The following is a 12,534-nucleotide window of genomic DNA, read 5'->3' on the forward strand; positions in this document are numbered from 1 at the left end:
GAGAATAAATTTAACATAATGTAAAATGCATCATCTAGTTCATATCATTTCTTTATGGCTGATAAGTAGACTCACCATCAACAATGTGTCATGATGATAACAATAGGACTACACTGCTTAAGTCATTGGTATGCCTTGCAGTCAACCCACGCACACTGCATAGCGAGAATAGACCAAGCTCAGCCGTAGCCCTTTGGCCTGAAGAGCGTCTGCAGCATCCAAATAGTCTTTCCTTCTCATACATGTCACTTTTATTGAAGGTTCAGTAACATATGATAGCTCCCCAAGCCTCAGGCAACAGTGTCACAAAGACTCCTTAAGTTTATTTGTGATTTATACCGCCTGGTGTGAGTCACGACATGGCCCTTCATGTATAGGGCATGTGTCTTCAAGGAGGTGAAAGTTGACCTACTCACTGTCTCGTTTGGCACTTTGTGGTGGACCGTCTTAAAGGTAACTCGCAGATTTGCATGTTTTTTTTCTTCATGGAAATGTTTTATGTGAAGATATTTAGACAGAATGTCATTACAGACCAACTTTGCTTCACCTGGTCTGTATATAATATAATTCAGATTTATGATGTGTAAAGAAGTTCTCATCGTCTTTATTTGAACTTTAAACAAATGGTAGATGTTACACAAAAGGGAGTCAAATGCTTTCAGTGGTGCTGAAACACTATTGCTCTTCATTTCAAGCAATGGGTTCCAGGAATATGGAAGTTAAAAAGTGCCACAATACAAATTTCTTGATAATCACTACATAATTACTTAAAAGTACACATGTCATGACTAAAATAATATTAAGGAATGATTACAAATCTAATGTATTTATCAGTACATCTATGGTGGTTAAAATGAATATTGAATATGTCAATATTTTTCACAGTAAATATACATATTTATAATATCTCTATTGACTTGACACTTTTATGGGATGTTGGTAACATCCCAATTCCCACATGCAAAGAATTAGAATAAAATTTGTACTTGTGCAGATTGATTTGAGATGGTTTACATTAACTGATTGTTATCACACCAACCATCTAGGACTCCAGTCCTAGATAGTTGGTGTCCAGAAACCTTTAGATGTGTCTCTGATACAACACACCTGAATTAAATAGCTGAATTACCTCCTTAGAATGCACTCTAGGGTTCCATTCAAATTTGTCTAATTATGGCTTCTAGCTCCTGTTCCTAGCTCCCGTTCCTCTACCTTTCATGGGGTCAATAGTAGGAACAGTATCGTGGGTAGGAAAGGAGCTTTTAACTGCTATGCCGATTTCATACAGCCTTCAACTCATACGTCATTATGCAATGGAAACGCAGATGGATGATTCTAGTCAAATCCAGGTCTACAGCCTTCCGAAATAGAACTACCAAGTGTGCGCTTTCTTCTCTCTGGACATTTGCATTTATTTCCGTGAGGTGGGTTGTGCTTATATGTTATGTCACTCAAAGTATTGTGGGATTCCTTATAGCTCCTTAGCACTGGTAAGGCACATTGCGAGGTTCCTATGCTAAAGTAGCTGTGAGAGAAAGCATACAGGCTCCTTTTCCTACCTCCTTCCTTACTGACTGCACTATTGGGACAGCAATTATCATGGCGACTTCTGACTTACTTACCCAAAAGATGTATTCAGATGGAGCCAAATTCTTCGGGGTCCTGCTAATGACCTAATTATTTGACTCAGGTGTGTTTAAGCAGAGACATATATAAAAGTTGCAGGACACCGGTCCTCGAGAACTAAAGCTGACACTATTTTTTTTTAAATGAAACCTTAACAGCACACTTTTTCTACAAATGTAAAATTGTATTAATTGTGAACTATTGTTATTTATGTATTACGATTTTTAACCATCCATCCATCCATCCATCCATCCATCCATCCATCCATCCATCCATCCATCCATCCATCCATCCATCCATCCATCCATCCATCCATCCAATATTTACACCTGAATGTACACCCTGGATTGGTCGTCCTTCTACATTTAAGGACTAATTTATTGATGTGTATAATATTTTGGCACTTTTGGATATCCATAAGATATAAACTTGGTAACGCTTAAAAATTAAACTTGCTGGTATAGTTGCTAGGGATCCAAAAAGATGACGCAATGCCACAATTAACGTTTCATGTTTTCCCTCAAATTCCGGAAGTGGGGACTTTATGCATTTTACTAGATAGAACAACATAATAATTGAGCATATGTTGGTCATAGTTGCCCGCAAAGAAAATCAGATGGGTTATTTTTTACTGTTAAAAATGCTTTAAGTAAAACCAATTAAGTTCTACCCTAAAGATACAGACTCAGAGACAGCTCTGCAGAGAGAGAAAAAGAGAGAATTTGAGAGTGGGGTGGCATGGGGGGAGGACTGGAGGGGGTCCTCCTTTTTTACATTTAGAGTTGGGTGAGTGAGAGGGAGAGGGAGTGGGAGAGAAACTCAAGTAATACCGACACGGACCACGCGCCACAGAAGACGGACGAAGGCACGAGACATGATCCAAGGATTGAGGTAAGTTTGGATGCGACAACAATCCGTATGCATGGCATGAGAAACGGAGAGATTCAGGGTAATAATACATCTCCTGCTTCATTGTTAAAGATTATAAACCAATTACTGTAATAATGTATCTTTAATGATCCTTATGTCATCTGGTGATTAAGAGAGACATGAAATGAACGAGACAGCAATGAAAATTCAGGATCTGTGAGAAAAAAAAAACAGTCGAGGGAAGCTGTTTTGTGACATTGTTCAAAGGAGATACCGACTGGCACTCGTTTTTGTTTTTATTTTTGAAATATAGATTATTTAGGTTAAATCGTGAAGAGTTTGTCTCCGAGGGAATGGTGCGTGCAGACAACAGTCCCAAAGACGTCCTTGCCGCGTGTTTGGAAAGCGCGCTGTCCGTGGTGCTGAGACCTGGTTTCTGTCTCCTTTTTCTCAATGGATGAGACACAGGCAGCACCAGCATTCATCAAGCGCAATAGTTAGATATTTATTTTCTGCAATTTTTAAAAAAATAAAATAAAAATAAAACAGTACTAAAAAAAGGATCGTTATTGGACTGTGGATTAAGTGCCTTGCACAAAGGCATCCTGATGAGAGAATGTAAAACAGGTTGTATGAAAAAGAGCATCCGTGCTGCTCACTAAACTCTTAGCCTTCTTTCTGCACATCTTAACAGTTTTCTCGTTTGTCCCGCAGGTGCCCGTGGACATAAGCGTAACCCCCACAGGTAATGGCTGGGATAAGCGTAAAAGCCCCGACAGACAGCAGATAATATGCCATCGAAGTCGGCAAGGCTCACGCTCCGTGGCACGATATGGCACGCGTAAAGATGGGTGTCTTCGCTCTCCTGTGTCTCTCCGCATGCCTCGTGCTCACCCACAGCAGCATCCACGAGAGGTCGGCGGTGCCCCGCGCCGCGCCCCGCTCCGTGGCCCGCATGGACGGGGACGTGATCATCGGCGCGCTCTTCTCTGTCCACCACCAGCCGTCCGCCGAGAAGGTGGCCGAGCGGAAGTGCGGGGACGTCCGGGAGCAATACGGTATCCAGAGGGTGGAGGCCATGTTCCACACGCTTGACCGCATCAACGCCGATCCACACCTCCTCCCGAACATCAGCCTCGGCTGTGAGATCAGGGACTCCTGCTGGCACTCCTCTGTCGCCCTGGAGCAGAGCATCGAATTTATCCGGGACTCCCTCATCTCGATTCGGGATGATAAGGACGGGTCCAAATGGTGCATTGACGGAACCCCGTCTAACCAGCCGCCGCCCTCTAAGAAACCCATAGCAGGAGTCATCGGCCCCGGATCAAGTTCTGTGGCCATTCAGGTGCAAAACCTGTTACAGTTATTCAACATCCCACAAATCGCCTACTCTGCCACAAGCATAGACCTGAGTGACAAGACTTTGTTCAAGTACTTCCTAAGGGTCGTTCCTTCAGACACTCTGCAGGCCCGGGCCATGCTGGACATCGTCAAACGCTACAACTGGACCTACGTGTCTGCAGTCCACACTGAGGGTGAGAAAAATCATCACAGACTCCAGGGCCAGACTTTGGAGAATGTGGGGCAGGGGCTGGAGTTGGTGCCCGTTCACAAAAGTGTCTTTAAAACTTGCAAACAACAATATATTGACAGATATGAGGGATCTAAAAAGCCACAATCCCCAAAAGAAAAACAAGGCTACCCTTGTAAATAGCTTGTAAATAATTAATAATTTTATGTAACTAAGTCTCAAGTGGAAAATAAACATTTTTTTTTTTTTTTACCAGTTACAAGGCAGCTATAAGATACTTTTCATACTCTGATACAAAATAACTTTTGGCCAATGTGCTGTTTACTTTCAACATAAATTACATCCTTTAAATAGCACACTTTAACGGCATACTAATGGTTTATAAAATGTCAACAGGTTCACTATTACCTGGTTGAATAAGCATTTATTAGTCATTTTAAAAATATAATTGCAGCATAAGGAGTACCTTATAAAATAAACTGTTGTTGTTTTTATTAAATGTGTAAAGTAATAATGAAAAGTTAGAATGAAATAAAAACTGACTTTCTTAAATAGTAAAAACTGCATACAATATTTTCAGTATTCATTAGATATCTCTATTCCTGTGCTAGAGTGCTCCAGGAAATTATTTTAGCTGTTGTCTTGAATTTTAGCTGTTGTTTTCACCACAAAAAAACAAACAACACATGACTGATTACTCTGCATACCACGTGAACTTTAAACCAATCAGTGTTACCTATCAAAGCATTAGCTCAGCCCAACTCCTGACCATCCTCATCTATGAGAGTCTAAAGAGTCATAATTCAAAAATCAATAAAATATATGAACAATTTTAAATGGCAAGAATATGGAAACAAATAATAAGTTAAATACATCATTGGGAAAATATATTTTCTTTATGAAACACAAATAGTTAATTGTCCTCATAAACAAACCTTATTTGTTTGTGAGGTATGTGCTGCAAATCATCATGCATTAATATTATCTCCAGCCTTACCCTGAAAAAGTCAGGGAGAGGGACTAACACTAACTTACATCCATATATATATATATATATAAATATATGCACATATCAATATTATTATATTTACCTTGTGGCATGGAGATATATTTATTTATTAATTTGTTTACTTGTTTGTGGCATGTTTAGCCATTTATACCACCATAAATAAACTTTAGACTTTTTATCCTCATGAAAACAGAGTTTTTCTAAGACAGTCTTTTTATTTACCTATTCTGAAAGGTTTAGCATTATTTCTTGAAATCTCTTCATCGGTACAAAGAAAAAAAACCTCAAAATGTAATAAAAATTCTGTCAGGTTGTTTGTAGATATGTAAAGCAGTCACTGAAATACACCAACAACAAAGGTGGCAAAGAGCATGCACTTGAAGCTTGATATTATCATGTTTGGCCGTTTATTCAAAGTATATTGATTTTCATGGACCTCAAAACTTTCGTGCTTAAGGTTTATGCCCTCAAAATCTTGTTAAGGTCTAACAGCTCCAAACCCACTCCATATTACAGCAATGGATCTTAGGAATTGTGTTGTCTGTTAATAAGGGAATAGTTAGTTTATTGTGACCCAGTTCCTCTTTGTGACAATTTTAATTAACTATAACATCAAAGCAATGCTTTTATTAGGTCTGACACAACCGCCTATTAGCTGTTACATTTATAGAAGAGTCATACACTTTGACATATCGAGGATCACATGCGACCGAGGCTTCACAGGTCCTTGGGGTTTTATGCTGGATTATAAATATGCTCAAACCCCAGAGCGGTTTTTATGTGTGTGTTTTTTTTTTTTAAATCCAACTGCACACGGGTTCTTTTTGTGTCAACCTTTTCAGGTTGAACTTGATATCATTCTCATTGTAATAATGCCTCACACTTTGTTGGAACATTCACGTCTACGTCTGCACACTAAGCGTGTAAAAAGGGCAGCTATTGTTTCCACAAATTCACACTTAATTTGTTTCTTTTATCACACAAAAAAAAGTGTGAACTTCCTGCCTTTGTCAGGATGGTCACCACAGCAAGTTTCGCAACTCTTGTACAGCACACAAAAGACTATTTCAGATTTGAAGTCAGACTTGGATAACGTAATTTGTATTACACGTTTAATTGAAGAGGGCATGACTAAAAACCGTTTCCAGTTTCATCAGATACATATTAATTAAAATGAAGATTAAATACTCATAAGTAAACTCAAATTCAGCTTTTCACATAATGAATGCCTCAATGCCTATTTGAAAACTTTTCCTCGTTTGTGGATCCGAGCAGCACACCGGTGTGTTGTGGTAGAGGCAGGAGATAACAGGGAGAGACGGGTTGAGTAGACAGAGTAATTACTGTGGAATGAATTATGTCCGTGGCTTTTCATTAAAGTCTTGGTGAAACACAGTCAGTGATATGCACCCAAATTATGACTGACAGGCTGCATTAACCAGGATCCCTCCCTCAGGAACTGCAGACATGCCTGGAGTGTAAAATATCATTGGAGGGCCTTATTATAGTTAGGTGTGGGAGATTAACACGGGCAGGCATTAGGTAAATAGCAGAGGGAGTTAGGAAAAGTGTAGTACCTGAAGGACCAACTCTGTGACAGCAGGTATCCGACCCTCCTGAGGAACTGCAGTCAGAGATTAAAGTTACAGCAGAACAGTGGCAACAAGGAAGTGTTGCTAACTAATTTATATCTAATGTACAGTATAACAGTGGTAGAAAATACCTCCACTACCTATATAATTATATCTATATTTTATTGGTATTTGCAGGCCAGTTCTCACAAACATAAGCAGCTAATCAGTAGTTTGTACAGAATATTTTATTTATTTATTTTCTGGCAGCTACAAATCACCAGCACTGAGCAATGTACTAGCAAAATCCTGAATCTTTTCACTGCAATAATTTTCCTTCAAATGGCTGCTATATGGTTGGGAACTAATCTGATCACAAACAATCCCATGATTTAAGAGGTAGAAGTAGCTGGTGGGAGTTCTATGATGTTGCCTTTCTAACTTTCGGTGGCAGCTAGCTGTGCTGCAGCACGAACACTGTCTTGTACCTCATCATTTCAACAGCGATTTACAGATAATTTTATAATTATAACTATAATTTTGCAATACAATACAATGATACATTTTGTATGATTGTATGTTTTTTGTGGTTTTAGGTCACAGACCAATGCACACAATGGTTTCCCACTGTTTTATAACGACAACAACTAAATAAAACTTGAAAAGTGTCGCTTGAATTCGTAGCTAACCTCCGCTCTAGATAAAAAGCAGTGTAACTGACTGTGTGGGATTTAATCTCAGTATAGAAACATCTGCTCTGGGAAGGCTTTAGAGGTTTGCCACACGACAGAAAGCTTCACGAAGACCAAGTAATAAAAAAGATAGGTAATGGATCAAGTTTTTGAGAAGATTAAATCGACACCATGCTATAAATCATGTTCATGCCAGCATTACGCTGTGCATATGCAAACATTTAGAAATCCACATAATCGTTCCTTCACATCACCATTTCGCGCCTTTTTTTGTCGTCCCGTTACAAAGAATCTGAATAAAACACATTCAGGTTTGTAGCTGCAACAAGACTAAACGGCTGTTAACGCGTACTTTTTGCAAGGCGATGTTCTGGTTTGTCTCATGTTGTTTGAGTAATCTCTGAATTTGTGGTCACGACTGGCTTAAGCTCATCAGTTCTCTCCCTCCATCGCCTGAGACAAGTTATAAGTGCAGCTTGTTGCCTGTAGCAACAGCCAGAGCTGTGAAATTGCATAAATTACCTGTTTCGATTATCATCTGTCTGGCGATGAATGCTCAGAGCATGTTTTTTTTTTTTTTGTGCGTGTGTGTGGTTGTTTTGGTGGTCATTGTTAGGTGTCAACTAATGCACCACCACCCACCTGTCTCATAGCTGAGATGGAGAGAATAAAATAATTGGATATCATTATTTCCATTTACCTGCAGCAGAATGAAAAGAGGCAATTGAAAGTATAATCAAAGGACTGTTGGCAAACCAACACATGGACGCATTGTGTGCCTGAGTAAATAAACGACTGATGTCTATTCCAGCAGCTACGTAAAGCTGCTCCATGCACAGGCGCCGGTTGCTCCTTCTCCTCCACGGAGGAGCATGGCACGGCGTTCCTTCGGGAACCTGGCCACTCATCGGCTGTAAGACAAATGGTTTCACATATTTACAGCGAGGTGCTTCTGATTTCCCTATGATGACATGTCTGTTCAAATGCAAAAACATGCTCTGGCACACAGAAGTGATTGGATTGCCCGCGTAATCCAGCTCACAGGCTGAGAAGCTGTGGGTTTTCTCATCAATTCAGAGCAGCATTGCACTCTGCGTGGAAGGGGAAGATTTAGGCGCCGAAACAGCTTTGCCGGGCTCTTGATTGGGACAGTTTAGAGTTAAACAAGAAGAGTCGTCTTCACCCTTTTCAGTTTGATTGCAATCAGCAGCAAGTCAAGCCTGACTCTCATTATCAGTGGATCAGAGACGTGGGTCAGTCAAGAATTGAGGCATTGAGAGACTGCTGAGAGGAATACTTTAGGCATTACATTGTTTGTCTATTACTGAAATATGTAAATTATGTGTGGTGGATACACCAGTCACACCAGTGATCAATATATATATATATATATATATATATATATATATATATATATATATATATATATATAACCAAACAAAGACAACCCGAGTGAATACAAAATACAGTTTTCAAAAGATATTTTATTTTATTATTGGAAGACATTATCTAGTGAAAATATGATCGTCCCCTAAACATATTAATTCCTTGTGCCACCAGTAGCGGCAACAACTGTCATCAAGCGTTTGCCAGACCTAGCAATGGGTATTTTCAATAATGATTGGCCTGTTTGGGGTTGTACCGCAGCATCTCATGGATTTAGGTCCAGGCTTTAACTAGGCCACTCCAAAACCCCTTCATCATTTTATTTTTTGTTTTTAAGACTTTCAGAGGGAGACTGGTTGTGTGCTTCGGATCTTAGTCCTGTTATGTTACTCAATTGTCCTTTACGCTTAAGGTCACAAACTGATAGCCAGTACTGAAGCAGCAAAAAGGGCCCATATCATCACACTACCATGTTTGACTGTTGGTATAACGTTCTTTTTCCCTGAAATTATGTGTTAGTTTAATGCCATATTTAACAGGACCCACTGAGTGATAGTTTTGCAGTTAGTGGACAATGGGCCTCACTGTGGTTTGCTGGACACCCAAAGCCTTAGAAGTGGCTCTGTAACCCTTCCCAGACTGTTTCATATCCATCACTTTGTTTCTCATTGCTTCTCTTTTATTTGATCGGGGCATGATGTGTTGCTCTTTGAGTTCATTCAGTCTGCTTCTCTTTGGCTAAAGGATCAATTGATTCTGCAGGTCAGACAGTAATCAGGTCTAGATGTGGCTACTGAACCCCATAGTCACGGCTTGGTTAGTAAATACCTTTTCACATTGGGCCAGGATGGTTTGTAGCGCTCCCCCCCGAATCCAAATACTGTTTGAAAAATGCACTTTCTCTGTACTCCTGTCATATTTGCCTAATTTTAAAAGGTGTTTAATGAAGCGAGCAAAGCTGACCAAAAAAAAAAAGGGGAAAGAGAAATCTTTACATCAGATTAACTTGTTTTCACGCACAAATTCTGCAAGGTAAAACAAGCAGTGGTAAACAAATCAATATGAAAAGTAAAGCAAGGGATATAAATCAATGTATGCTCTGTTAATCACCTCCAGGAAACTACGGGGAGAGCGGCATGGAGGCGTTCAAGGAGCTGGCCTCTCAAGAGGGCCTATGCATCGCCCACTCAGACAAGATCTACAGCAACGCCGGGGAGAAACACTTTGATCGCCTTTTGAGGAAACTACGGGAACGTCTACCCAAAGCTCGTGTGGTGGTGTGTTTCTGTGAGGGCATGACGGTCCGCGGTCTCCTGATGGCCATGAGACGACTTGGGGTGAACGGGGAGTTCCTCCTGGTTGGCAGGTATGGATGTGTGTGTCTGCCCCCCCCCCCCCCAACCTCTTTAATTCACAGTTCAGAGCGTCTTACCGGATGACAAGGACTCTGTTAACAGGCTGGGAGACTGAGAGATGCTGTTTTGTCTTCCTAAGGCACATGTCACCAAGGCAACCAAGTAGAATTAGAGCACAGATCAGTGGCAGTGAATAAAAATGTTCGGCTAGATTGAATAATTATCAATTCTGTCGCAGATGCAATACATAGCGTGGCCGTCGATATATCCTGTCCATTTTCTGACTGCTTGTGGGTGCCCTCTACAACATATTCATCTCTCAGGTTGCATTTTCATTTCAGCCTGGATACATTAGAATCCCTAAAGCTTTCTCACTGTATAAATACCGCATTTGTAAAAAAAAAAAACACCACCAACAACAACAGTAGTAGTTGCAGCAGTTTAAGCAACACATGATTCCATTCCTGCTGCTAATAAGTAGCCTGAGTCTTTTATGAGTTATTTTTCCCCTTTTTATAGACAAATGATATTTTATATCATTATACAACAGCTTCGTGTGTTGACATTTTCAGCTGGATGAAGTAAACCACCTTCTGCTCCTGTTTGCAAGAATAAAAAAGAAAATCACTTGAAGCAAATCAAATAATATAAACCTGGTGCACCGTTGTGGCGGCTCGCTGAATCAGATCCTTTATGGTGTGCAAATAAATGGATAAATGAGCAAAGTGTTCACTGTTCCCCAATACAGGCTAACAAAACTACTTAGTCACACGTGAGTCAAGCAACCGAAGCTTGTTTTTGCAGTCGTGCATTTTTGATAAGATGACAAAATTATGCATGTGATTGACAACTATGTTTCCCGCAGGACTTATGTGATCAGAATGACAGTCTGTCTTTCCAGCTTTTTGTGAAAAAAACTGAAGTCCTGACCAGCCAGTGTCCGATACTGCTATGTTAAAGTTTGCTCATGGTTGTAAAGATGCTTCAGCTGCTCACCTGTTAAGTGCTTTTCTAAGCTTTTCAGTCTTTCATAAGGGACTTCTAGGACGGTGTTATGCATCAAACCATTGGGCCGTGGAACGTCATGATTTTGTGGAACTGTCAGAAAAAGTTTCTGAGCCGCAAAGTCTTCTGCCTTGTTACCTCACAGCATTAAGGTTTGAATCCCAGGTGTCCAGGCTTCTCTGTGGGTTTTATCTGGGTGCTTCAGAGGCCTATTTGCATGTCAGGTTGAAACGATTATGGATTTTCTTCCTCTTTTTTTTTGAGCAGTGGGAGTCTGAATGCATCGTTGTTTTTTATTTGTTTCTCAGTGTTGGTAATGTAACGAACTGATGACTTGTTCAGGTTGTTCCCCGCTAAAATGGAGAGGTTTTGTAATGTTGAGCAATTTGTAGATTATTCCAAAGGTTTTTTTCCCCCAATATATCTTTTGGGGTGTGTGTGTGTGTGTGTGTGTGTGTGCTGCTCTTTTGTTAGTGGTTATTGTTGCTTTGAGTCTAACCTGCCTTTTCGAATTTTGACCAAAAGTTGAAATTTGGTTTCATCAGACTGTAACACATTCTCCTGCAAGGAGATTTTCAACAGTTCTCGATGTTTTACTTGGAAGGAAAGGTTTTAAATTAGCCCTACTCTTTATTCGAATAAACAGAGGCATGTATTTCCCCAAATGAGGAGGATTTTGTTGTAGAAGAACACAACCAGTGCCATAAGTTTCTGCACTTTATTCTAGTGTTGCTTTTAGCCTCTTGGTTGCTTCATTGACCCTGTTTTGTTGTTTGTATTTCTATCAATTTAAGAGAAGCTTCAAGTGTTTGAATTGTCAGTTACTGTACTCTGGTATTTATTCTGCTATGCTGTACAGACAGATTGACAGACAGGTGTATGTTTGCTCAATGAGATTATGTGGCTTAAACTGAAGGATGCATATAACCAAAATGTCAGCAAGTTTCTATTAGGAGATCTGAACTCTATTTCTGCTTCTTCAGAAACTGTTTCGTATGACTGAAAGCTGTTATTGAATCAAAAATGGCTTTGAGATATAATTTGTTTGAAGGGGACATATAATGCAAAGTCTGCTTTTTAGCCCTCAAAAACATTTTGTTGTATACTTGGAGTCTTTAGGAGTGCTGAAAATATGAGGTTAGTCTGTCCAGGTACAGCGTCGATATCTTTAAGTTCTGTTTGGGTCATATTTTTAAGCTGTTCAGCTTTCTCTCTCCTCTATTCCATTTTTTTAAAAACAGTTTCATCACAGTATTTGCTGCAGAGCTGCTAAACAAGGTTACAGACTTCAGGTTAACCAATTTCACAAATCCACCATTTTTATTTCTCACAACAATTTTGTAGTTCAAGCTCAAGGATGCTGAAGCTTTAAGTGTATAAGTGAAATTTTTCGTTTCTTGGGTGTAATAACCCACACAATTCATTACACCATCCCTCCGCATACTAGAAAAACGGCTGAACGGGGTGGAGTGGAATGCTCTGTGACCTG

The 12,534-nt window shown here is 39.9% G+C and overlaps 1 protein-coding gene across 2 annotated transcripts in view; it reads left to right on the plus strand.

The window, feature by feature from the left end:
• The first annotated feature begins 2,311 nt into the window (after positions 1-2,311).
• grm1a (glutamate receptor, metabotropic 1a) overlaps positions 2,312-12,534 on the plus strand; it is a 53,886-nt gene continuing 43,663 nt past the window's right edge. Inside the window, exons 1-3 of one of the 2 annotated variants that reach the window (XM_036147385.1) lie at positions 2,312-2,517; positions 3,211-4,031; positions 9,802-10,051. In XM_036147385.1, the coding sequence (XP_036003278.1) occupies positions 3,329-4,031; positions 9,802-10,051 (953 nt within the window). In that variant the 5' untranslated portion in view covers positions 2,312-2,517; positions 3,211-3,328. The remainder of the gene's footprint in view (positions 2,518-3,210; positions 4,032-9,801; positions 10,052-12,534) is intronic. The other variant, XM_012867400.3, reaches the window with a different exon arrangement.

Source organism: Fundulus heteroclitus, chromosome 15 (assembly GCF_011125445.2).
Source record: "Fundulus heteroclitus isolate FHET01 chromosome 15, MU-UCD_Fhet_4.1, whole genome shotgun sequence".
In the NCBI taxonomy this organism is placed as follows: domain Eukaryota; kingdom Metazoa; phylum Chordata; class Actinopteri; order Cyprinodontiformes; family Fundulidae; genus Fundulus; species Fundulus heteroclitus.